The following is a 24,212-nucleotide window of genomic DNA, read 5'->3' as shown; positions in this document are numbered from 1 at the left end:
AAAGTCTGAGACGATAATGCACGATGTATTTGCGTATTATTGTGTGATTTATTCTTCCATGTCAAAATATGACGTACACATGTTGATAACCCTTCGTTCAAACAAGGCGATTGTTATTACAATAAGAGAGATATATATTTGTGACTTTTGATCTTAGGTAGAAGTCAGATAGATAATAGATCATAACACCTGTTTCCGGTTCTGTGTGATGGCAGGTTAATGTTGTTGAAGTCATAAAGCAATGACGAGCATACGGGTAATTTGGGGGAACATTTATTTATCAAAAACCCCCTACTTGCCCGCCCCCCCCCCCCCTACAAACAGAAAGAGTGAGAGAGAATTTTATCTGAAAAAAAGGTAAAAGGCGAAAAGAAGAAATAATTACTAGTAGTTCCCCCTTAAGGACTTCCTCTTGTACTTTATTTCCTCTTTGATACCAATCCCCCACCCTGACCTAAGACTCGCTGTGCCAGTTTATTGACATCTTCTTATGACCTTTTTCACACCTCGAGTGAATGTGAATTAATATGTTTGTTACAACAAGCGTTCTTAACAAACGAAACCATTGTTCCATCTATGTTCCTGAGATCAGACCTATGAATGTGAAAGAAATGATTTATTTTTATATCTATCGTTGGAATGATGAATGTGTTAACATCTATGCAACGGCATTTTATGCATAATGAAGACAACACCTTATGTCTTTGCACGTATGTTTTTTATGTAGTGGGTTTTGTTCGGAGAAGGGGTGGTATTTTGGACCATTTTCAGCGTTATTGCTATTTCAAACAAAAAATACGTGTACTCTTTTTCCCATTTGATCGTAGAATAACGAGGCACCTGCTTTTGACCATCAGTATATTGCTTTGACCTAATACGCTGACCTATTTTTTTCCTCCTCTTTTCTCACGAGATCTTCCAAATAATTTTCCTTCGGTTTATATTAGCGGTATCAAATCTTTGCTTATCAAAATATTTTTTTTCTCCTTTTTACTGACGCATGTGATGCTCCTATGATATATAGTCTAAAGATTCGAAGCCGAATTGCATTTAAAATATCTTGATTTAATTAAGTATTTTAAATCAGATTTTCCTGCGTGCACGTAGTTGAACCAAAATTTTCATCGCTAAAAATTTGTTTTAGATGACGGTAATTAGTTACCCGGTTGGCGGCTAACATCTAGGAATCATTATGACCGATTGGTTTTGAACCTATCTGAGGGACCTAGTAGGCCTATCGCGGTTTTTAAGTGATAGAAAATCGAAACGGTTCGAAACCCGATACCCATATCGAAAGGTATGCATCTAATAAAGATCTGTTTGTATTGGTCATTTTTCATTCACAATTAGGTGATGAACATGGAAGAATACGACGTCGCAAACATCGAACACGAGTCCCTTCTTATTGTCGTCACGAGTACATTTGGTAACGGAGATCCACCTGAGAACGGAGAGGTATAGTATTTTATCGGCCTTGTTCATTCACCTAGGTAAAAAACATTAGAATGCCATAGTTTTGATAGCCATTCAACCAAACAGACCTGATATGATAAAAAAAGAAGAAGCAGAATAGGGTTAAGCGTATATTTCATGCCATGATGAAATGTCCTTATAAGCCTCTATAACAGGCACCATCATCATTTAAAAACATATAGAATTGATATCGGTAGAGTTTACACGTATGTGTTTGTAGATATATTCATGAAGTCCGTTTGGTATACATTTTACATTTCTTTACCGTAATCATGGAATACTCTCTCTCCAATTTTCCCCTAATATCCTTTATTCATCTTTATCAGGAATTTGGCAACTATCTTCTAGAACTTTCCCGAGACGGTGAAGGAGATGGTCCAAGCAGGTAAATAGTTTTTATCATCTTAAGAATTAATATTTGAAATTATAACCAAAATGCATGATTCCTCCCCTGCCAGCGAATTCATTGACATCACACCCCTACTTTAAATCCCCCTCACAGCCCAGTTCTCCCTTCGTTTTATGGCGTCACAACGGATGTTTTTGTCAATTCTGGCCTAGTCTGACAAGATCCTCCAACAGTCACATTATGCACTGCTTGAAAATTACATGAAGACTGAGCTAGCACTGCTTGTAAAATTGAAATTATTGGAATATTATTTTAATGATGTAAGTTAAAATCTAATCAACAGTTGTATCATAATTCATGAATGTTAGAATGATGCCTTTCAAAAACTTTATTGTTATATTAAAGTATTAGGGTATCTATTTGCCTCACTACTCTTGTTGTAATCTTTAATGGCATTCCTCTATTTTATCGGTTCTGATGCTGGAAAAGCAATGTAGAAATCTATAATTTGATAATGCAATCCGATTTGGTCAATATAGGCAAATCTTGTAACGTTATACATTTCGAAATGTTGCTTTGATTATGTAGAGGCAATGGATATTATTTTGATTTGCAAAAAATAAAACTTGCTATTATATGAAACTGTGGTTCAATGCTTATTCTCTAATTCTCACAAGTTTCTATACTATTTATTGCAAATTTACATATAAATAGTTATAATATGAACAATACTCCTTTAAATGTGGAGACATATATGTGAGTAAAAACGGATTTTGATTATCTGGATGTCGCTATCTACACGTGCCAAACATAACAACAGCTAAGAAGTCCGGTAAACCAATTAAGGGAGGGGTATATCCCCACACCTCCTAAAATCTAAGGTCCACCTTTCATTGATAATAAGTGTCATTAACCAAGGCCTTGATACCCGCCTACACTTTTCATCGTCACTCGCTAACCCCCCCCCCCCCCCATCCCTTTCTTATCGCTCCCAAGTTTGCCAGTCCCTAATTGGAACTTGCCGCACAACCATCCCAGTCCCATTACTACCATCTAGAACCCCCTCCTCGCACCACGCCCACTTGTTTTCCCTTCACTGTTCAACAGTAGGAGTAATCGATTGCATTTCAATGGTGCACTCACATATTAAGAAAAATTGGGAAAATGAAAAATAGTCACGGTGGAAAGAATTGAATTATTCGCAACAATCCAAAAGCTCACAAAAATAATTTGTCCAGTCGATTATTCTAAAAGATACAAAACTGGTAAACAACAAATACGCATGAAAGTTATCTTTCGCCAGAATTTCGGAGTTATTTTTCTTAATGTGTGAGTTATTCGTATTGTCATCATTGTGTTTTCCTTTCCACACCGCTTATAAATTTATTGTTTACAAATTATTGTACGATGTAAAACGCAGAGAATCAGTAAGTGGAGAGGATAAGGACCCCCGTAATAGAAGGTAAAGTTATTGTTTGAGTTGTAAGCTGGGAATTCGGTTTATGCTAACTTTTGCATTATTCAATGTCCTCTCTTGGTTTATTCTAACGTTTGCAAATGCTTTGCTTAAGCCTTTCTTAATCACCATTAAGGGAAAATAACAACAGGCCTACGTATTAACAAGACTGCTAAATATCAGTTATTATCATGATCATAAAAAATTTACAACTTTTTGATGTCTTGATGTTAAACGAATTAAATGTTAACAATAAACTACAATGTGTAGGGCCTTAATGACAATGTGATATACATGCAAAATATGAGGCAAAAAATGATTAACATGTTAATGTTTAAATATTAAAAAAATATATATATGTGCGGTTATACAACTTGCATGAAATATTAATTTTGCACCTATTTGTAAATGTTTTAACACCGCTTTCGTTTTCTGTCTGCTTTCACATTTGTTTTTATGATTTTTTGCCGCAATATTCGTAGTGTTTCGGACTAAATGCTTCACGCTTTATAATATTTTGATTATTTTCCTTTTTATTTTTGCTAACTTTGCATAATGATTTGTAAACATTGTGTTGCATAGTGGTAATTTATTCATTACTCGTATTTAGGATTACTAACTTATCAAATCCTAAAAACTAATATCATATATCTCCTCTTTGGTGGATAATGTTTTACACGTTTTTGTTCAGGAGATTTAATTTTTCTATCGACTCGAATAGATTAATGCGATATTATGTTGACGAGCAGCTATATAAATATACCTACATCATACATATCTTTCATACAACATGTACAATGCCACAATGTGGGAAAATAATTAGACATGTTTTCAAGCAAAATATTCTAATTTGCTCTTCTCTCTCTTTCCCTCTTTCGTGCTTAATCTTGGGCTGTGTTTTATCTGATTTTTTTTAGCCTGGCAACTTCTCGATTATTAGACAGTATTTCTTGTTACAAAACCTTCATTCTGCTTATTTATAAGTTGATATTAAAACAAATAATGAGCTAATGATCTTGAGTAGACTATATACACGTGGCAAATCATATATTATATATTTTTGTTTACAAAAATCGAATTTATCGGGGATCAATAGCCCTCTTCCCTCCATTAGTTTGAACAGGATATTATTAGCAAAACAATGGTTGATTTGCGATGTAATGACTACTATACCAATTTTAGCTAAATGCAAACTAAGGATTTGCTGTAAAAAGAGCATAAGTTTGAAAAGTGTGTTCTTGGAACCATTTTAATTTGCAAACACTAGGAATTGTATGATATGTGTATTGAATATTTCATCTTGTCCTCTGTTTTGTTTAGTCTTCGGTCTATTCGATTCGACAATAAACCAAACAAGCCAGTACATCGAGCCAGCTCCATGGCTAAACTTGACGAGAGCTCAGGAATACTTGCTAACGTTAGGTAAGTGTATCCTTCATTAAAACACTAGGTAGATTGTCTCCCCATCAACATTGTTTGTGTTCAAAAGATAACACCCCAAGCTCTGTAATGAAGATATATACATTTACATAATTATGTAGAAGATACGTAATTTAATATCTGCGGAATATCTCTGATATCTTGCATTTTCTTTCTTCAGTACGTAGTGTTTATTTGAATATCCGACAATAACTAACCAAATGTTTTTGTTTTGCCCCCCCCCCCCCCTCTGCTTGCTCAATGTTCGTTTGTAGATTCTCAGTATTTGGTCTGGGATCCCGTGCTTATCCTCACTTCTGTGCGTATGCTCGTACAGTAGATCAGTTGATTAGTAATCTTGGAGGTGAAAGGATTAACCCAATGGGCGAAGGGGATGAGCTAGGTGGTCAAGAAGATGCTTTCAGGAGGTGGGCCAAAGATGTCTTCAAGGTGAGTCTTCCAGCCGAGCTCAAGTTCAGGATGTCGTTGCATAGAAACAACTTAATATTATCACGGAAACTCCCTGCCTGTATGGTTAAACTTTGCCAGTATGGTAAAGTGGTAGTGGTGCATGGGCTTGTGGCACACGCTGTGATATGTTGCTTCGGTAGTTCCCATAACCACTGATCTACAGTAATAATAGTCAGTTTTAGGCTACGGGATATAAAGAGTTTCTTAAAAGTCGAATTTGAAATAATTTACATACAATAACAGGATATGTTTAGCATGTTTAGATAATAAAAATATGAAATGTAAACCAATCTTCAAAGACACGAAGCATATCGATTCATAAAAGGGTCAAGTAAATGAAATTAATATCTCTGAAAAGTTTTGATCTCTCAAAATACGATAAATATTGAACGCCAAACTGAAAAGCATTACTTTCTTCGTCAGGAATGTTCAGTGCTCGATTATTGATAAGGAGTAATTATTTTTTTATTCGACAGTAAGGGAAATTCTATCTAGGGTTAGGCTTATTTATTGAGTATTGTTTGACCAAGTTAGATATTTTCTGGTGATATCCAACATGTATTTTAAATTTAATTTTTTAATTTGGGTTAATGAATTAGTTTGTTCAAGTATTCTTGATTTGTTTTCATTGGGACTAGTTCCCATGATGTTTGTTCTGTCTTATTTTCTAAAATTAAAAGATGTATATATATCTCTAATAAGATTGTTAATATGGCTGTTTTATCACCTCAAACATCATACGGCATTCGCACTAACGAAACCGACTCCAAACCGACCGTTGTTAAGTCATTCGGTCTGGAACCGGTTCGTTTGTGATAACCCAAACCATAATGAAGATTCTTTGTTATTAATGTTGTGTAGGCGGCATGTGAGGTGTTCTGTATCAAGGATGGTGTCAACCTTGTGGCTGCAAGCGAGGCCCTGAACAAGAACGAGAACAGTTGGAACCCTCAGAGATTCCGGGTATCCGTTGGCGAAGAGGCAGCCCTCAAGAGTGATGAACTCAATGCAGGACTTTCAGTATTACATGGCAAGACGGTCCTTCCGTGTCTTCTTACTGAACGCATGGAACTTCAAGCAAAAAACTCAGAGTGAGTTTATCTTTCTTCATTCCTTAATAGCCGTATAGAAAGACAATTTGCCGAAAAAAGTACTTTTCATTCTTATGGTGATCCAGAGTCAGACATTATAGATACATTGTAAAACAAGTTTTGACATTGAGTTCAAAACGCTATCACATTATGTAGAGGTTGGTGTGCTTGGGGAGACAACTACGGAGTATCTCCTTCTCGGTGCAGTATAAAAAAAGAATATTGTGTTTTATGCAATTGAAGTTTGGTTTAATCGTTTAATTCAATTTCATTCTACATTTTCTCTTCAGACGATCCACCATCTTTGTACGTCTGGATACCCAAGGTGCCTCAGAACTTCTTTACGAACCTGGTGATCACGTGGCCATCTGTCCAGCCAATAACAAGAACTTGGTAGACCGTGTTCTTAAGTACATTGATTGCGAGTACTCTATGGATACAGTGATTAAGGTTGAATTCCAACAGCAGAAGCAGACAGCTCTTGGTAGGTGGATACTCATTGATCCCTTCTCTATCTCTTACATCACCCCTATACCTTCTAATCTACCTCATTATCCCCTTAAATGCATTGGGGTTTTTAAAACAAAACTCAGTCAAAATAAGGATAAGAGTTACTCGGTGAATATCGTGGTTTCATCGACAGTGGCAAATAAAACAAAATGAATAACCAAGAGGTTCTTGTAGTTTGAAATTTATGTGAAATATATAGTTTGACAGTGCATTACCCAAAATTTCAAAAATATGATTTTCTATAATGGCTGATCGTCCTTCTGGAGAGCCAGTTTGCGTCTCAAACTACAGTTACTTACTCTTTCGAGTAGATTGTGACTAACGGAGTGAGAATGCTAGCAATATTCTCCTAACCACTCCTGTCTCATTTTGTTTCGTACAATCAAACATTATAGTGACATTGTAGTGACTTCCCAACTATTTGTGCAGGATTCTTCTAATCAGTTTGTGGGGATTTTTTATTCACCAATGATCATTTTATTAAAGCTTTGTTGTAAAAAGAATACAATAATAAAATAGAGTGTTGCTTATTCTTTCACAACCATGGCAGCGCGTATTACAACCTGCGTCCTGTCGATATAGTCCCTTTATTTATTTGACATTAATGGTAGAAAATGGGGATACTAACTCCTAATTGATAGTTTGTGTGCTAAATAATCATATTATAGAGCGTAATCAGATTTGACACCACAGATATACTAGACCATGACGACCTAGACTACATTAGGTACACTCAAAACATAGTTTTAACATTCATATTGCTAAACCACTGCATTTTAGAATTTAGAGAGTGGAATTAGATTTGGCATAACACACATTCCTAGATTACATTGAATACACACAAAAGATTTTATATATATATATAAAAATCAACTGTAACATTGAAAGAGACATTTAACGTCGCTAAACCACTACATTCTAAAACTCTAGAACAAACACACAAAGGGAACAATACTGACTCTGAATGATTTATGAAAGTATTCCTCTTTAGGTTTCAATATAATAAGTGATCCATAGCATCGTTCTATTGTTTCCTTTCTTGAATCTCGCCAGGAAAAAAAACTGGAAGAGTTTATTTTATAATATATATTTGCTTTAAATCTAGCTTTTATTGCATGCATTAAACCCGAAATAAAATATTTCGATGCTTTGTCTTCATCCATGCATGTTTCTTTTTTTGTTAGATTAATTTTGTTAAGAAGAAGATTTGATTTAAATTTCAAATATTGAATAATACAGGCATGTTTTTCGACGAAGATATAGAAGATGGTGAGTTACAGAATGAAAGCTAAATATCATTTTTATATTATTATTGCTATTATTATTTATTGTTTATAATATAATCGTATTTCATTAGTTCATTTGTTCATTCACGCAGCCGTTATTTATTCTTTCATTAGTGCCATATTATGAGAATTATAATGTGTGTACACTCAGAAATTAACAAACGGCCAGTGATCTAATTTTCTTCGAGTTCGCATCACTCGTGATATGATGTTTCATTCTGCTCTATTCTTTGTGATGTATGTATCAAATACAGGCTAGCAGTGGGGTAATGAACCAAATATTTTGAGGGGGCCAGATATGGAATATCGGACAAAATTTGTTAAAGTTACGAGCAAGCAAAGCAAGCAAAAAAATCAACAGTTTTATTACCAAAATTTAGTTAGGGGATAGATTTTGTCATAGCACTATTTTCTGAGAAAATAATATCATAGTTCACCCTTCTTTCTTTCCTTTTTGGTAGTGAAAAAGCACCCCCCCCCCCGAAAAAAGTGCCCCAGTGCAGGCTAAAGTAATAATGATTGCTTTTAATTACACTAGGTCTATAGTACGCCAATGAATATCACTCTCATCTACGTAATAATTTTGGTGAGATAAAGATTTTATCTTTGTACATGATTAATATCTTAATGAAGTTTATGATGACACTTGATCGCAATGGTTGTAAACTCAATTGAGAATAATAACTTCTAACCTACTATGAATATGATATCAAGTCCATCTGTTTTTCCAAGCTCATTTTCGTTCATCGGAAGTCAATTTAAACGATGCATCATTATTTTACTTCGAGATTTATAATTATTTGATTACATAAGATTTCATCAACAAGTATTGTAATATACAAACAACATAATATACACTCATACTCATGCATATATCTGCACACTAACAACTCAAGCTCATGGACATACATCAGTCGTACTAACACATAATATACTCAACACTGCACTTTAGAACATTAACTTTTGAATTATTACGATAGATTTTCTAGTATCGTCAATTACAGTAAAGAGAGCTATAGCCCCAGGTTACTCCGTTAAACAATACTGACGAAGATTTAAACACCATGTATGACAAGGCGATATTGGTTGTACAAATAAATAATTACAATGAACAATAAATATTTTGTAAGAGAGTCCGAAACGGAAATTAAATTACATCGATAGGCCTAAAAATCGTTCGAAAATAAGGCCGAACCCCGGAAGTTGCCGAACTGACTGCGCATGTGCAAGTACATATTGGCTCATCATGGTGGAAGATTTTTGCAGGCCATTATGTTGCACTCTCTCTCTCTCTGATATCCTCTGTGAGTGTAACACATGCAAGTGACGTGGGTCATAAAAATATTTTTTTCAGAATGCCTGCCAACTAATTTATTTTCAAATTCTGCGTCAAGCATTCTATACAATTATTCTTTCATTTCCTCTTCCCTTTTCTGCAGGTGTGATCAAGGCATGGCACGACACCGAGCGCCTCCCGAAATGTTCCATCCGAGAAGCTCTCACAAACTACCTAGATATCACTATACCCCCGACACCAGACTTCCTCCGTCTTCTATCAACCCAAGCTACCGATAAGAATGAAGAAAATGCCCTCGCTGTTCTGGGCAAGGTAAGCCAATGCTCTCTTCTTAAAATTAGTTTCCCAAGACGATTGCAGCAGTGTTTATCAGCTAGCATTTGCCATTCCCGCTAGTGTAATTGTACCTTGTGTAATTGCACTTTGTGTAGTCTCTGGTACCTGGAAAATATGCTAACCATCTGAAGTCTTGTACAAAATTGTTCCATGAGCATAACAATAACTGGTGATTTCTTGCTTCTTTCCTGTAGGGTGGTAGCAACTATGAGGTATGGAAGTATGAACATAGCCCGAACCTTCCAGAAGTGCTTGAGCAATTCCCTTCAGTAAAGGTCAGTGCTAGCTTCCTTCTGACCGAGCTGGCCATCCTAAAGGCACGATATTACTCCATCTCATCTAGTCCTAAGATGTTCCCAGGGGAGATCCATGCTACTGTCGCGGTTGTTGAGTACAGAGTCAAAGGTATGTAAGTCCTAGACCATCTTCTTTCACTGAATATTATTATGAGCATTCAGTTAAACAGTTCCAGTTATGGGAATGATTGACCTCTAAATGTTTGTTTTGGAATTATTTTTGTTTTGTTATAGTTCATGAAGAATGTATTCACAGCAAGCTCGGAAAATGAACTCAGTTCTTTCAAATCAGAACTATTGCTATGTAAAAACAACAAAACATGATTCATGGTTGGCAATGACTATTACTGATCAAGACATTACAACGGGTAAATAAAATCGTTTTATAGTCTTAGGAAAATAATAATAATTATATTTGCTTATTATATAGCGCTTCGTGTACCTTTGAATCAGAAGTCTTTAACTAGTACTCTGCAATCAAAAATACTTCCTGGGAATTTAAAATAATCAATTACAATTTCATAATTATGTTTGATAATCCAGGTCCAAGGGGTCCTATCCATCGTGGTGTGTGTTCATCATGGATGAATGAACTGGATTTAAAGAAACCTATGCCTTGCTTCATCAGACAGTAAGTTGATATATTAATCAGTTATCAGTCTCTCAGTGTGATTATTGAAACGGTAAAAGGGAGAAAGAAGGGATGGATTCTAGAGTGTGAGAGATCTTTTATTCTTTGACCAGAGACAAAGGGATCAAAGTTTTTAGCAGGTTCTACAATACACATTCTCACTCTCCGTGTACAGTTAGGGTAGCTGACCACCTTAGCATTACGATAGTTATATGGAGGGAAAGCATTTTGAACTGTATTGATTTTGTTCAGTTTTATGAAAAGTTTGCACAGATTAACTTCATGCTAGACATTTCTCAACGAATAATGCACATCTCAACATTCAGGAACCATCTTTTAGGAAAGCCTTTTGCAAGAGAGAAGGCTCAAATTACTATTTAAAACAGACGATGAAGACAGTGACCAAGAATGTAAAACAAAGTCTGTATTTGAGCAAAGGAGGCATGTATGGCGCAAATAGAGCAGTTTTGGCCAATTGATTAATGATCATATAACTAATTAAGTATTTTTTGGATCTTTTTAAGGGCACCAACATTCCACATGCCTGAGAACCGAGCCCAGCCTCTTATCATGGTCGGTCCTGGGACTGGCATCGCACCTTTCAGAAGCTTCTGGCAACAGCGACAGATCGAGCTTCGTTTCACCAAACCGGAAGCGGAAGACGGTCGTAAGATCCTGGGTGACATCACACTTATCTTCGGTTGTCGGGGGTCAAAGGTCGATGATATCTATCAAGATGAGAAGGCGACGGCAACAAAGGAAAGGGCGATCATCAATAATGTAACGGCGTATTCTCGGGAGCCTAACAAGAAGAAGGTATGTTACAATCAATACCTATTTGAAATTTTGAACAAACTCCATGATAGTACAAAAAAATCTAGGTGTCTTTCTCTTATATTTAGATTATACCGTATATTTTACTTTAAGATTAACAATGAATAATTGATTACTTATTTGATATACTTTCCTTTATTAACGAATATATAATCGACTAAATGAATACAAATTATCCTGACAGCTTGGGTAACACTAGAATGAACTCGGAATTGTTTTGACTCACGATGGCATCTTATGTTAAAATAAACACTCTAGACTGACCCGGTATTGTCAATGTATCAGGGATTAACAACATTTATCCGTTCTTTTGTTTTGTGGTTGTCGTTAAGGTATATGTGCAAGATATGATGCAGCAACATGGTAAGATGATTCATGAGACTATCTGCAAGAATGGAGGTCATTTCTATGTTTGTGGGGATGTTTCGATGGCAGCTGATGTTGGTTCAAGGCTTGAGCTCATCCTGGCTGAGCAGAGCGATATGTCACAAGAAGAGGCTCATGATTTTGTCGCCAAAATGAAGGTGGGGATCAATCAATTTTGATAAATTAGAATTTAGAAATATAAGGTATGTTTGCATAAGTTATAACCCAGAAACGAAATCTTTTCACTTAACTTATGAGAAGGCATGAACGCTTGTTGGAACAGAAACCAAAATAAATAACCGACCGATTGTCCTCTTCGACAATGATTATTGGTGAGTAAATGTCTTCTGAAAGGCAATTCCAAATCGACATGGTTCCCCCCGATAAGAGAACATTGCTTCATTATAAGTCTATATATGATCTGGAAAACCTGAGCTTAATGTGCAATGACTGTAAAGACAAATTTGTAGACGTTTGTTTAAATGGGTATCTATTCTTATGTACACAACGTGTGAACTCAAGTAGTTACTCTAAGACCTGGGCACCATCTCACAAAGACTTACGATTTTCATCTAATTTAAATTGCGATATGTCTGATAAATCCTCTCTCCTATCTAGATTAATTTAAGACAATCTCGATTTGAGTTGATTTTAATCTATCGCAATTCTTTTCATTGGAGTAATATGCTTGCAGCAGATCAGTATTAAGAATCACAATTTTTGATGTCAACAGGATACGAACCGGTACCACGAAGACATCTTTGGCGTGACAATTAGAACAGCTGAAATTCAGACCAAAATGGAGAGAGCAGCTCGTCGTGCCCAGGTGCTGATCACAGATAGTAGTAACAAACTGACACCAGCGGTCAAACCATTCGAGAACGGAAACGGGACCATCTCTGCAAGGAGCACGGATGATATCAGATCTTTGAATAAGGTAGGAGGAGCCAGGAAATGATGATCAAGCGATCAGCCATCCTCCTTTGACAATGCAGACTCTTTCTTTCTTTTGCTTGGAATTGCAATGAAACAGATAAATAAACCTCAGGAGTATGAATGTCTACTTTCGTAGCGTCTTACTTGCATGATCATAAACAGGACTTGTTGAAAATTCGTTCATACTTTGTTATTATGTTTGTTTGTTGCTTGTCTCTGTTATGGTAGCATGGTTGTATTACAAGATTGCAGCAAAGTTTCAAACATTTCAATCAAGTTGGTTTGCTTAATATGTTCTGAAGAAATGCACTGGTGCTTGATTTCACAGAAATACTTCAACACAATTTGGATAAAACCAGTAAGAGTGTACATAAAAGCAAAATATTTCATTGTTCCATGCGCAGGAGAATGTTCAACTATCCTTGTCTTGCTTGTTCGAAATTTTATAAATTTGGGTAGTACACATACTGCGTCCTCTCCGTCATATAAAATGTCTTAATGCACCAAACTCACACTGCAAACTACAACTCTTTAACGCTGCATTATCACTCGCAACTGGCTGTAAAGAACTATGAATGTAAACTGGTAAATATTCAAATAATAGAAAAATCTTGTAACAATTGGTTTTGAAATTACAGTGATGTTAAAGTGAAGATGTTATTTAGGAATAAAAAATTTCTTTGTTTTCTAGAGTCACTGTCATTTTATTGTATGGTAAAATTTTACAAGACGAATGATAATAGTGTACAAAATGACAAATGACTAGTAGAGTAACTTTGCACGATTTATGTTTAACGGATGATAAAAGATTTGCATGACTGTTGATTTGTTGAAATGTCCAATCTTTTCTCTCTGTAACAAATGCATTTTTCATTTTCATGCACAAGAAAGGTTGTATTACACTCTTGTGCTTTTTCTGTAACAAATGTATCACTCATGGTGTTCAAAAATTAATTCATATCATTCCATTGAACTTTCTGATAATTAAATTCTTTTATAAAAAGGGAAATCATAACTTTAAAAAAATGGTAAAATTGTATATTATATATATTTACAGTGCTCACGATTTTAAGTTCAAAATGAAAATAGTTTTTTTTTAATCTTTCTAAGAAGACCCCTTTCATTAATTTCGGGGAAAAATGCACTCTTCAAAAGGTTCATATCTCAATTAAAACGTCAAATCAAATGTATATCAAACGACCCAAATATATATATATATATATATTTTTAATGAGATAATTTCTGAAAATAAAATCAGTCAAATTTGGCTTCTCTTCAGTGGAGACTACCATTTGATAACAAATAATTTGCTGAAAGAATACTTGAAATGTAAAGTATAAAAGAACACGTTTAGATCATTTCCTTAAATGTAAAAAGGTATAAAATAAAATCATTAATGTTGAATTTATTGAGGGTCTTTTGATGTGTTACACAATTGCATTTTTTCTGAATGTAGGAATGAATGTTGCATCTTGACGAATGTATCCAGAACTATTCTTATTTCTCTCTATTATATTATACAATGCATCTTGGCTGTGTAGTAGAATTATGATCCTTATAAAAATGCATCTCATGTCTAATTATTAAGAAAAAAGCCTATATATTACATTACGCTATTTACCATGTATATTGTATTACTAAAATGTATATAATTGCATCTTTTCCGATTCTTTACATTTATATGATTTTCGTTCTCTTCCTTACTTTTATTTTATTTTGTTAACAACAATTTCTTAGCATGCCCGCATATATTCGTCTAGTCTCTCTATAAGCTCTTGCTACAAAGAGGTATTTATAAATCTGCATTTTAAATTGATGGTAACCATGGTGACTGTCTGGTAGCTAGTTATACTCTGCTAAGAAAGTAACCGTTTTAATGATGGCAAAGATTAATTGCATGTATACATAGTAATAATCACTTGCTTATCTCAATCGCATTTATACAATTTCTCTTGAAAAATGTATTTGTAATTCTTTGTACTATTATCATGTATGAATCACGATTTCTTACTCATCGTATTGCACGGAATACTCACCATCGCTATGGCATGCCTATCAAGATTCACATTTACTGTAACAATCTAGTATTCTGCCATATACATTATTGTCTCTTTTTTATCTTACGTCTTCGGAAAGCATGATAAATCACAAATCTCAAAATGAAGCTGTAATGGAATCATACTGTACGTATACTGTTCAGTGAAATGACCTATAGGTCCTAATGTATGGGAATATTACCCCAAAAGAGATTTGAGAATTTAAGAAAACTGGACGTGATGATTTTTGTCGAAAGGAAAATGTTGGATTGACGGCACCTAAAAGTGATGCACCGAAGGGCAGGAGAACGACAAGGAGATCGATCACGGCCACTGTACTCATGTCAGACGAAGAGCTTATTAATCTAAGGAAAATGGCAGAGGCAGATGAAAAAACAAGGTGAGTAGCACACAAATATATTTACATTATCAGTTTGAGGCTTATGATTAGACTGTGAAGCCGAAGTATTCTAGCTGTCGTAAAAATTAAACTTTAAAATATATTCTGTATTCTACTATCCTGTAAATATTCATAGATATGAACTCATTGAAAATAATTCTACTCAGAAATAAAAGTCATGGACTTACAAAATATAGATATAAAAGGATTAGCAGAATCATATCACTTGCATATCTATGAGACTTAAAAAAGTACGTTTTATTAATGAGGGATTACATGAAATAATCTTTCAATAGATGATATGATTTTAAAATACGAATTGAAATTAATCAAACATCAAAACCGGATGATTAACGAACTATTATATACACAACAAAAAAAGTAAGTCCCCCTAAATCAGATTGCTGTAACTTTTGAACGGAATAATTTTAAAATATGAAATTTCGTAGGTGGTTTTCTACACTCATTAAGCAACTCCTGGAGAAAAATGAGATTCATCGATTGGGTCATGCATGAGTAATCAAAGATTGAATTAAAAATGACAATTTTTGAAAGTCACAAGAGTCGTTTTTCAGATTGTGTAAATACAAAGTTGGGCAAAGGTTGTTTTTAGGTGAATTTCATGATGTTAATGCTGTTTTACTATCCATCATTTAGCCACTTCATACAAAATTTTGAAATCGTATGTTTATGGTTGAGTGAGCACAATGTTTTGTGACGTATCATCATAGGGGTTTATGGCAGTATCCCCTATATACAACTTGTTAAAACGTTAAAATTGGAAAATGCTGGTGGCTCCCTCAATTACTCGGCCCCTCCCCATTTCAAAATTCTGGATCCACCACTGATTTGCCATAAATTCAACTGATCTTGAGAAATTGTTAGGAAAAGGATGCATTTATGCAGTATAAAGAGTATTCATTCCCAATTTTTCGAATGTGCTCGCTCAACCATGAAAATGTAAAAAGTTCGGAAAGTGTGTGGTGATAAAACTGATAGATGATAAAAACAACAGCAATTAATTCACTTTCCCACTTTGATGCATGCTCACTCATCCATGAATAAACATATCGATTTCATTTTTGCACAGAATTCTGCCCATAGATTGATAAACATAACTGCCAAATGACATTGCTAAAGACAGCCTTGAAAAAAAGTTCCACCATATTGAATAAGGGGTCACTTATTCTTAAACATATGCACCAATAGTGTACACAATGTCTATGAGAGAGGAAGTCAAAATTTTAACAAAAATGAAATGAGGGTTAAGGGTTTGTTTCATTGACGGTTTTTGTTACTTCTGCCAACAATTTTTTCATGAAACTTCGCACATAGCTTTAGATTAACACTATCCAAAAGGCGCGCACACCAAAATAATCTTTCGGTATGGCACAGAGTGGGGCCAAGGCCTTAAACTTTCTTCTCATTTTCATAATTCGTTTATATTGTGTGCTCACTGAAGCATTAGACATCGGGGTTTTCATAAAAATCAAATCAAATGAACGATGCAAGGAGGTTTGTGACAAATATCCATAGTTAGCACTTGCATTTTTTTCCAATCACGTAAAAAAGAACTAATCGCATTCCACATGTTCATTCAAGCGTGAATGTTTAATTAAACGCATTTGAATCATTAAAGCATGTTAATTGGTCATGAACATAACAAAAAAAGTTGAGGAAAGATCATTTCAGTTACCAAAATGAAACAATACTTGCCTATGATATTTGAAATTCGTATTTTTTGCGTTCATTGATCCGTGAAACGATGAATACTGTTGAGGATACTTTTCCCAAAAATAATTGTCTTCATATTCGATCATTTTTATCGATAGAAATGTCTTAAAAAATCCACTTATAGAAAATTCTAACTTGTGTTTATTCAACCGTGAAATTTAGCAAAAACCTTGTATCGTCTTTTAGAAAGTACCTTTTGCAAACCTGACTATTTTTCATGATGAGAATGTGGAATTCGTTCCAATAAAGTGGGATCAAAATCATGATATTTGGCTTGTGACTTTTGAAAAGTGACAATTTTGCCTTCTGACGGTGCTCACTGAAGCATGACATAAAATACGTCCAGGACATTTACTCAGAGGGTAGCTTATAAAATTACCTACACGCTCATGTAAAAATATATATTAAAAACTCGCATTGGTTCGGAAATTATGGATGTTTATTTAAGGGGGGACTTACTTTTTTTGTTGTGTATATATTAAAAAAAAACATTTTGATCTGGTTTGTCACTTCAAAACATGTATCTATTTGTGGAATAAGTGTTCATTTTTATATGCATGTTTTTGTTATACCATTCTTCCACCGACATTAATTCATCATTTTTTTCTCATAATATTGATTGCATTACAGTAAGTTTTGTTTGAAGATGGGGGTTGAAAGGCACCCCTCTTAATTGTCTTTCGATTAATGAACGCAAATTTTGAATAGACCAAAATTTGTTGGATAATTTTCTGGATAACCATGGACAAGGGACATGGCCGTACGTAGAATTTGTTTGATGGGTGGGGGGGGGGGCAGGACGCGTTAACTTTTTTTCGGAAAAAAACTCGAAAGCGAGGGAGCAAAGTGGCCAAGGTGGTCATTGGGGCGCTATTGCATTTTTTAAGTGAAATCATAGGATTTCGTGCATTGTTTTTGGTGAATTTTTTGAAAATTTTCAGTAACTTTTATTTAAGTTTTAAAAACTTTTGTGGGGGAAACTGCCCCTCTGCCGCCCCCCCCCCCCTATGCGAACGGCCATGACACAAGGGGGAATGATATTTCTTTTTCTAGATCTGTCGCCCATTTATTCATTATGAAATTGGGAGGGAATTTACCTTTCAGTGGCACCAGACTGCTCTGATCAATAGATGATTTGAGGGGAAATTCATTTTTTTGCATTATGGCTTACCCCTCAAATTTATGATTTGCTCAGAGCATTCCTTTGTTATAGATAGCTTCAGCTTCACATATGTATTTCATTTCACCAGCACTGCAAACATGCTTTTTTAATATTGAACACAACATATGCTAATTACATTGTTTTTGTCGGGTGGAAGTATGTCATAAATATAATATATATATGTTTTAACTTCCTTTTTTTAAACTTCAGTTGCCTTGTCTGGAGTAAATATTTGTCACTTTATGTCGAATTCTCATTAATTTAAGTGGGAAATTCCAGGCATCTTTGTGTACGTATTTAGTAAAATAAAGAGATCACGCGGGTATAACCTATGAGTTGCTTGATGAAAACCCGTGTAGTTGTATGAAAATGTAATACAATTTTAGTACATCTGTGGAAGAATTTGATTGTTGTGTCCAAATTTGAATCGTAAGCAATCATGGCAATGAACCAGCTTGAAAGGTTATCATTGGGGTCGTTACTTAGTTTTTTCATATTTCAATTGGGAGATTTTTTCCGAATATATATATGGTCACTTATTCCATTTATTCAAAACAACGTTTCTCGAGCCCCTTGACAAGTTTCAGAGCCCCTTGACAAGTTTCAGACAGCGAAGATAATTGGCAAAAAATGATTTATATCCTCTTTGCTCTTTTTCCCCACACAGTAAAAACGCTGTTTAAAATGTTTATACAACGCTGTTTACTATATGAACCTTACAGTAATTGTTTAAACAGTTTAAACAAGTGTTTAAAATCTTAAACAACAAAGTTTAATTTTCAATATCTTATATTCAATAAATTAAACATGATTGTTTAAACTGTTAAACAACTACTGTTAGGTTCATATAGTAAACAGCGTTGTATAAAATCTTAAACAACGTTTTTACTGTACAATGAAGGTAATGTCTGAAAGACTGTCAGTGCATGGTATATGCCAGAAGATATTTTGAAATTGAAGTTTTTTTCTTATTTCTACATTATTCTCATTCACCCTCTTCTTTTAGGCACTCTAATAACAAACCCCTCCCTATTCTGTTTCACTGCCCCTGATTCTAAATAATTTGTTGATATTACATAATGTAACGCATCATTTTGGTAACTTTGTAGGAAGGATATGGACAACCTCAGCGAAGGAGGCATACCGAACGGGAACGCCGCCAAGCACTGAAAATTCAAAGACCGCATCAGCTGGATTTCTGATTAAAACATTCGCTGTCAATTTTGAAAGGAGATTATTTTAAACTCATTTGCATACGACAGTGATACGTCAATATAACTATGTTAAATTTGCGAAGCTATTTTATGTCGACTGATTTTAAATTTGATTTGGGATCGGCGTCAAATTTTGAATTCATGACTCGCCTTTACGAGACTCATTTTTGTGAAGGGCGGTATATAGTTACATCATCAATCGAAGCTCTTGTAAATGTATTTTACTTTTGACTTTGGGTCAGATTATGCAATGACAGAACAGTCCTACTTGATTTCAATCAGCGTGACGAGCAACAACAACAACAAAAAGACGGCATCCTAAATTTTGACTCTAAATTCATATGTTTGGGATGATACTTTTCTGGACTATATCGTTACATCTTGGGCAAGAGAGTTATTATCAGTGCACATGCAATATCATAGACATTTAAGTACGTGATGGTGTTTGTATGATAGTTGCATGTTTGGCATCCTAACGAACTGTCTAATGTGAGTTTGGAAATACTAATGAGTTTCTTGTGTTTTCTAAAACCTGAGTTACTATGTTTGCACATGTAATGGAATGCCTTTTTGATAACTCACTTCTAGCACGTGCCCCCACCCTTCCTCCTTTTAATTTCTCGTTGTTTTCGGTGTTAGTGTGTAACATACAAAGACATTGTACATTGTCTGATCAAACTATTAAAATTGTATATGGATTTTATAAGTGTTTTTTTTTCCTGCTTATAATCAAATAATTATTCAGAAAAACGAAGAGATTACAAATTTATATCGATGTATTATTGATTGCGTTTGACTGTAGAGTGTTATCATATAAATAGCTGGAATTATTGGTGGGTATAGCAGCTAAAACTTTGACGATGTGAAATTTTCCGGCGGCTGTAAAATGTGATAAATTTATTATATCTTGTAGAAAAGTAAATGGATAGGCAAACACAATTACAATGAAGATGGCGAAAGTAATTTAAGGACGAATGTATTATATTCAAACATGATAATTATCGTTTAAAAGTAGTAAATGTTAATCATGCAAATAAGCCATCTTAAAATGTTCTACCAATTGTTATTTCGATGGTATTCTTTTTTTTTGCGTAACGATTTGCAAGATTGATTATAATAAAGATTGTCGAATTGAAATGCATCGATCTGTTAGCACTTGGCAACAAGTAAAAAGAAAAATGAACAGAAAAGTGAAATGGTTTGAGATAATTCATAAGACAAAATGAGGTAATTAGAACTTTAATAATTGTATATAAACATGATATATGTGCTTCTGAAATTATGATAGTCGAAATGTTGTTTTATTTGCGGTGACTGGATAGTTGTATTATAGGCGTTATTAGTAAATAAGTGATACGAACAAACTTTATGATCATAAAATATATATGTATCCAGTGTAAATAGTTTTAAACAAACTCTCGTTATTTAAATATTCTATGGATTTTTTAAATTCATGTATTTATGTGTCATATTACGTATTATTGCCTTTTATTTAATATTGTAATGTACTCGGCAGAGTTTTAAAGACAGTGATGTCATAGTCAGAGTTAATTTGTTATTGGGATTCATAATTAGCAATGAAGTGCAATATTCATTGAATAATATTACAATGAGTGCTTTTTCATGTTTTATAGGGTGATCAAATAAGGAGGCTATATCAAGATGTCTTTGAAGATCATAATTAATTTCAAATTTGGTATACTTCATTATAATCCTATATTATAATCGGGACTTATATCAATATTTAACATTGTCATTTTATATACAATCATGATTATATTTCTGTATTGTTACTATACTTATTGATGTAACTTTTTATTTTCATTTTGCCGTGGAATTACATCTATAATATTGTAGTTTGTTTTTAAATAATACCTCTGAAAGAAAATGTTTTTAGCACGATATTTCCCTTTTATAGAAAATACTCTGAATAACAGGGCCAATCAAGAATGACGAAGAAATGTCTCTCCAACTCAGAAATATAATAGCCAACTTCTCAGCCGTGTTTTATCTTACAGACACGAAATATCAGCTTTTATGAAAAGGTCCTATACCAAATTTTCATTTTTTTTTTGGATTGGGTTGGATTTGTGCTCCAGTGAATTAAACACAAATGGGGCAGTCTTCTTCCATTATCATACCCCATGTATCAAATCAATTCAATATGAGGGGATATGGAGGAATTATTGCAGATTATAAAAACTGCAGACTTCACTAAATTTTACTTATTTTCCTCATCTGCAATAACTTTCATTACGCATGTATAGTGGCAGACGCTACGATAATTGATTTTTTCTTGGCTGTTTTTTTTGTGACACCAAAACTACTGACACCATTTCAACCCTTCATCTGAAAATTAATGTGAATTGAATTGAAGACCAGAGCTTCGGAACACAAATGTTTGGAATCAATGGTGAAAAGTTAATGTCCAATCAAAATCATTGCTACATGTGCTTATTGTTCTACATACCCACTATAAACCAGTCAGAATCGTTGTTTTAAAGTTACTGTTGATTGTAAATCTTGCTACATAGGGACCACACCTTGGTCCTCGGAGCATTGAATAGTGGAACAATGATCAATTTCGCGTCTTTCAAGAACATTGAAATAATGATCAATGACATTATTTTCTTTAGGAAATTGGAGTGCTTATTCTGGTTGGCTTGTTCTTGGATTTAATCTCTATTCAAAATGTTCATTTCATAAAGTGTTTATAAAGGGAAATGGACCAACATTATTGCGTGTTTTTCGATGTTATTCATACATTTCATGATATATGTTTAAAGTAGGAAGATGATATGTACAAATTATATCACATGAATTATCAAAAAAATAATAATTATTGTAGTATATATCTTTATAGGTTTAGAAATAGGGAGTAAATTTCTGGTAAATCATCAAATTATCACAAACATAATACAAATATATTATGTTGAGCTACTTGTAAATAGATTTGTATCAAGATACGTACGTGTAGAAGTAAGTATGTTAGCTGATTTAGGAAAACGGTACAGCGTGAGGTTATGGCAGAAGGTTTTTTTTTCCTTGTTGAAGATTTGAAGTCTTTTTCTGTTTTTCAATTTGGTACACCACGTATATGACGGGGTTTTACCACGCCCTTCTGATCTACTATTAATGAAAAAACAAACATTTTTTGAGAATCAATTTTTTAACCTGTAGTAGTAATATTATGTTCACTTTTTCAATGTTTGCCACAAACACGGAAGAGGTTCTTTTTCTAAACATACTTCACAATAATAATACCATGAACAATATGGCAAAGGTACAGCTACGTTGTGTATTTTGACTTTGAATTTGTATATGATGTCGAGTTATTATATCTAGAGATGTCGTTACTACATTCGCTCTCGTGGCTTACGAGATTTTAAACCACTTCCTAAGAAAGAATTTCATTAATTTCAGACTCCAGAGATTGTCTCCTCCCATCCTACATTTTACAAAGTTCAATTTTCGTTTTCTTTATTGCTCTTATAACAATCGTAGATTTAAATCAATATTTGCAATTCTATTTATCAATTCGTATTTTTTTTAAGTGAATGTCCAATCGTTGAAATTGCAATAGTCAAAAAAATATTTATTTGGGGAGATTTCAAAAAGTGTATATTGGCAGTGAATGTCTCGTCCAGCATCATATATGATACATCAAACATTTGTGAGTTCACATTCTAGTCTTCTTCTTGGTTCAGTTGATAGATATATTTTATATTTTGTGATCATTTTCATTTGCTGAAAATCTGGTTCTTTGTTTTGTAATTCTGTTTTATTTCTCTTTTAAAAGTTACTTGTATTTTTATTCTCTGAGGAAATTGACAACTTTATTTCTTTTTCATTTATTTTCCTTAGTGATTTTTTTTTTATTGTTTTATATATATGTAAAAAGCAAAAGCTATTTCTGAATATATATTTTATGTGTGTACAAGTTATTTATGTTATGCGCGAATTGATTTTTTTCTTTCCTGTTTTGTTTTAAAACTGTATCATGTAAACATATAGTAAAGATTATGTTATGCCTTCGAGAAGAATTGTTTATAACAGGGCGATAGGGGGGCAGTATAGAACTCGCAATCTTACGATTAGTTATTTTCGTAAAATCATTCTTTTTATATCATTTCTGAATATTCTATTTAGTGAACATTATTGATGCATGGCGTTTAATCCTTTCTCTCGTGAATATTACTGTTTATCATCATAACGGTTTCCATAGTTACCATAGAATTCCCTAAATTTTGTTTCACATCGGATGATGGGTTGATTGAGAAAAGTACAAACGAAATGAGAGGAGGAAAACTACATTATTTACTTCTGTAAAATGCAACGTGTGTAACTGCAGTGAGGAGATCATTAATAAAAAAAAAATGTGTTCTGTGATACGAAAGAAGATATACATTATGTTTTCATTTTGTCATGTGTAATATTACATTAACTTTGCTTTCTACTGAGTGAACAAATATCTCAATCATGATACAGGCGGGGGGCAAGCTGCCCACCCCCCCCCCCTGGCGGATTTCACCGGGAAAATAAAACAAGCGGGAAAAAGAGAAAAGGGAGGGAGAAAGAAAGGGGAAGAGGAAAGGAAAAGGGGAAAAAATCGAGAAAAAAAAATTAATGGAAAAGGAAGGAAAGAGGGAAAAGGAACGAAAGAAGAACATTTGAGAAAGCACAAATCATTCCGAAATAGGCCTATGTAATGCAATAGCATGATGGGAAATAAATTAAAAGATGACAAAGTGGCAAACAATAACGGGAAACGAAGGTAGAATGGAATTAGTAAAAAACTAAATAGGGAAACAAAGAAAAGGGACAAGAAAAAAATAACTTAATAACACGACCGGGCTGCCGAGGATTGAAAATAAAAAAGCGGAAAGGAAGATGGACAGCAGGACAGCATACAACA

The 24,212-nt window shown here is 34.0% G+C and overlaps 1 protein-coding gene across 5 annotated transcripts in view; it reads left to right on the top strand.

Moving 5' to 3' along the window:
* The window catches only part of LOC129254933 (nitric oxide synthase 1-like), a 63,537-nt gene extending 39,847 nt beyond the window's left edge, over positions 1 to 23,690 (top strand). Inside the window, exons 13-28 of one of the 5 annotated variants that reach the window (XM_054893477.2) lie at positions 1,351 to 1,455; positions 1,800 to 1,858; positions 3,243 to 3,284; positions 4,599 to 4,700; positions 4,973 to 5,147; positions 6,030 to 6,259; positions 6,550 to 6,743; positions 9,495 to 9,664; positions 9,883 to 10,093; positions 10,528 to 10,615; positions 11,140 to 11,431; positions 11,782 to 11,973; positions 12,549 to 12,752; positions 14,489 to 14,539; positions 15,045 to 15,187; positions 19,193 to 23,690. In XM_054893477.2, coding sequence (XP_054749452.2) covers positions 1,351 to 1,455; positions 1,800 to 1,858; positions 3,243 to 3,284; positions 4,599 to 4,700; positions 4,973 to 5,147; positions 6,030 to 6,259; positions 6,550 to 6,743; positions 9,495 to 9,664; positions 9,883 to 10,093; positions 10,528 to 10,615; positions 11,140 to 11,431; positions 11,782 to 11,973; positions 12,549 to 12,752; positions 14,489 to 14,539; positions 15,045 to 15,187; positions 19,193 to 19,253 — 2,319 coding nt within the window. In that variant the 3' untranslated portion in view covers positions 19,254 to 23,690. Of the gene's footprint in view, positions 1 to 1,350; positions 1,456 to 1,799; positions 1,859 to 3,242; positions 3,285 to 4,598; positions 4,701 to 4,972; positions 5,148 to 6,029; positions 6,260 to 6,549; positions 6,744 to 9,494; positions 9,665 to 9,882; positions 10,094 to 10,527; positions 10,616 to 11,139; positions 11,432 to 11,781; positions 11,974 to 12,548; positions 13,750 to 14,488; positions 14,540 to 15,044; positions 15,188 to 19,192 lie in introns of those variants that run through there. The other 4 variants (XM_064108094.1, XM_064108095.1, XM_064108096.1 and 1 more) reach the window with 4 other exon arrangements.
* Positions 23,691 to 24,212: the final 522 nt, after the last annotated feature.

Source organism: Lytechinus pictus, chromosome 2, assembly GCF_037042905.1.
Source record: "Lytechinus pictus isolate F3 Inbred chromosome 2, Lp3.0, whole genome shotgun sequence".
Classification (NCBI taxonomy): Eukaryota; Metazoa; Echinodermata; class Echinoidea; order Temnopleuroida; family Toxopneustidae; genus Lytechinus; species Lytechinus pictus.
Note: the sequence above shows the minus strand (reverse complement) of the source record. Positions and strands in the feature narration are given on the sequence as shown.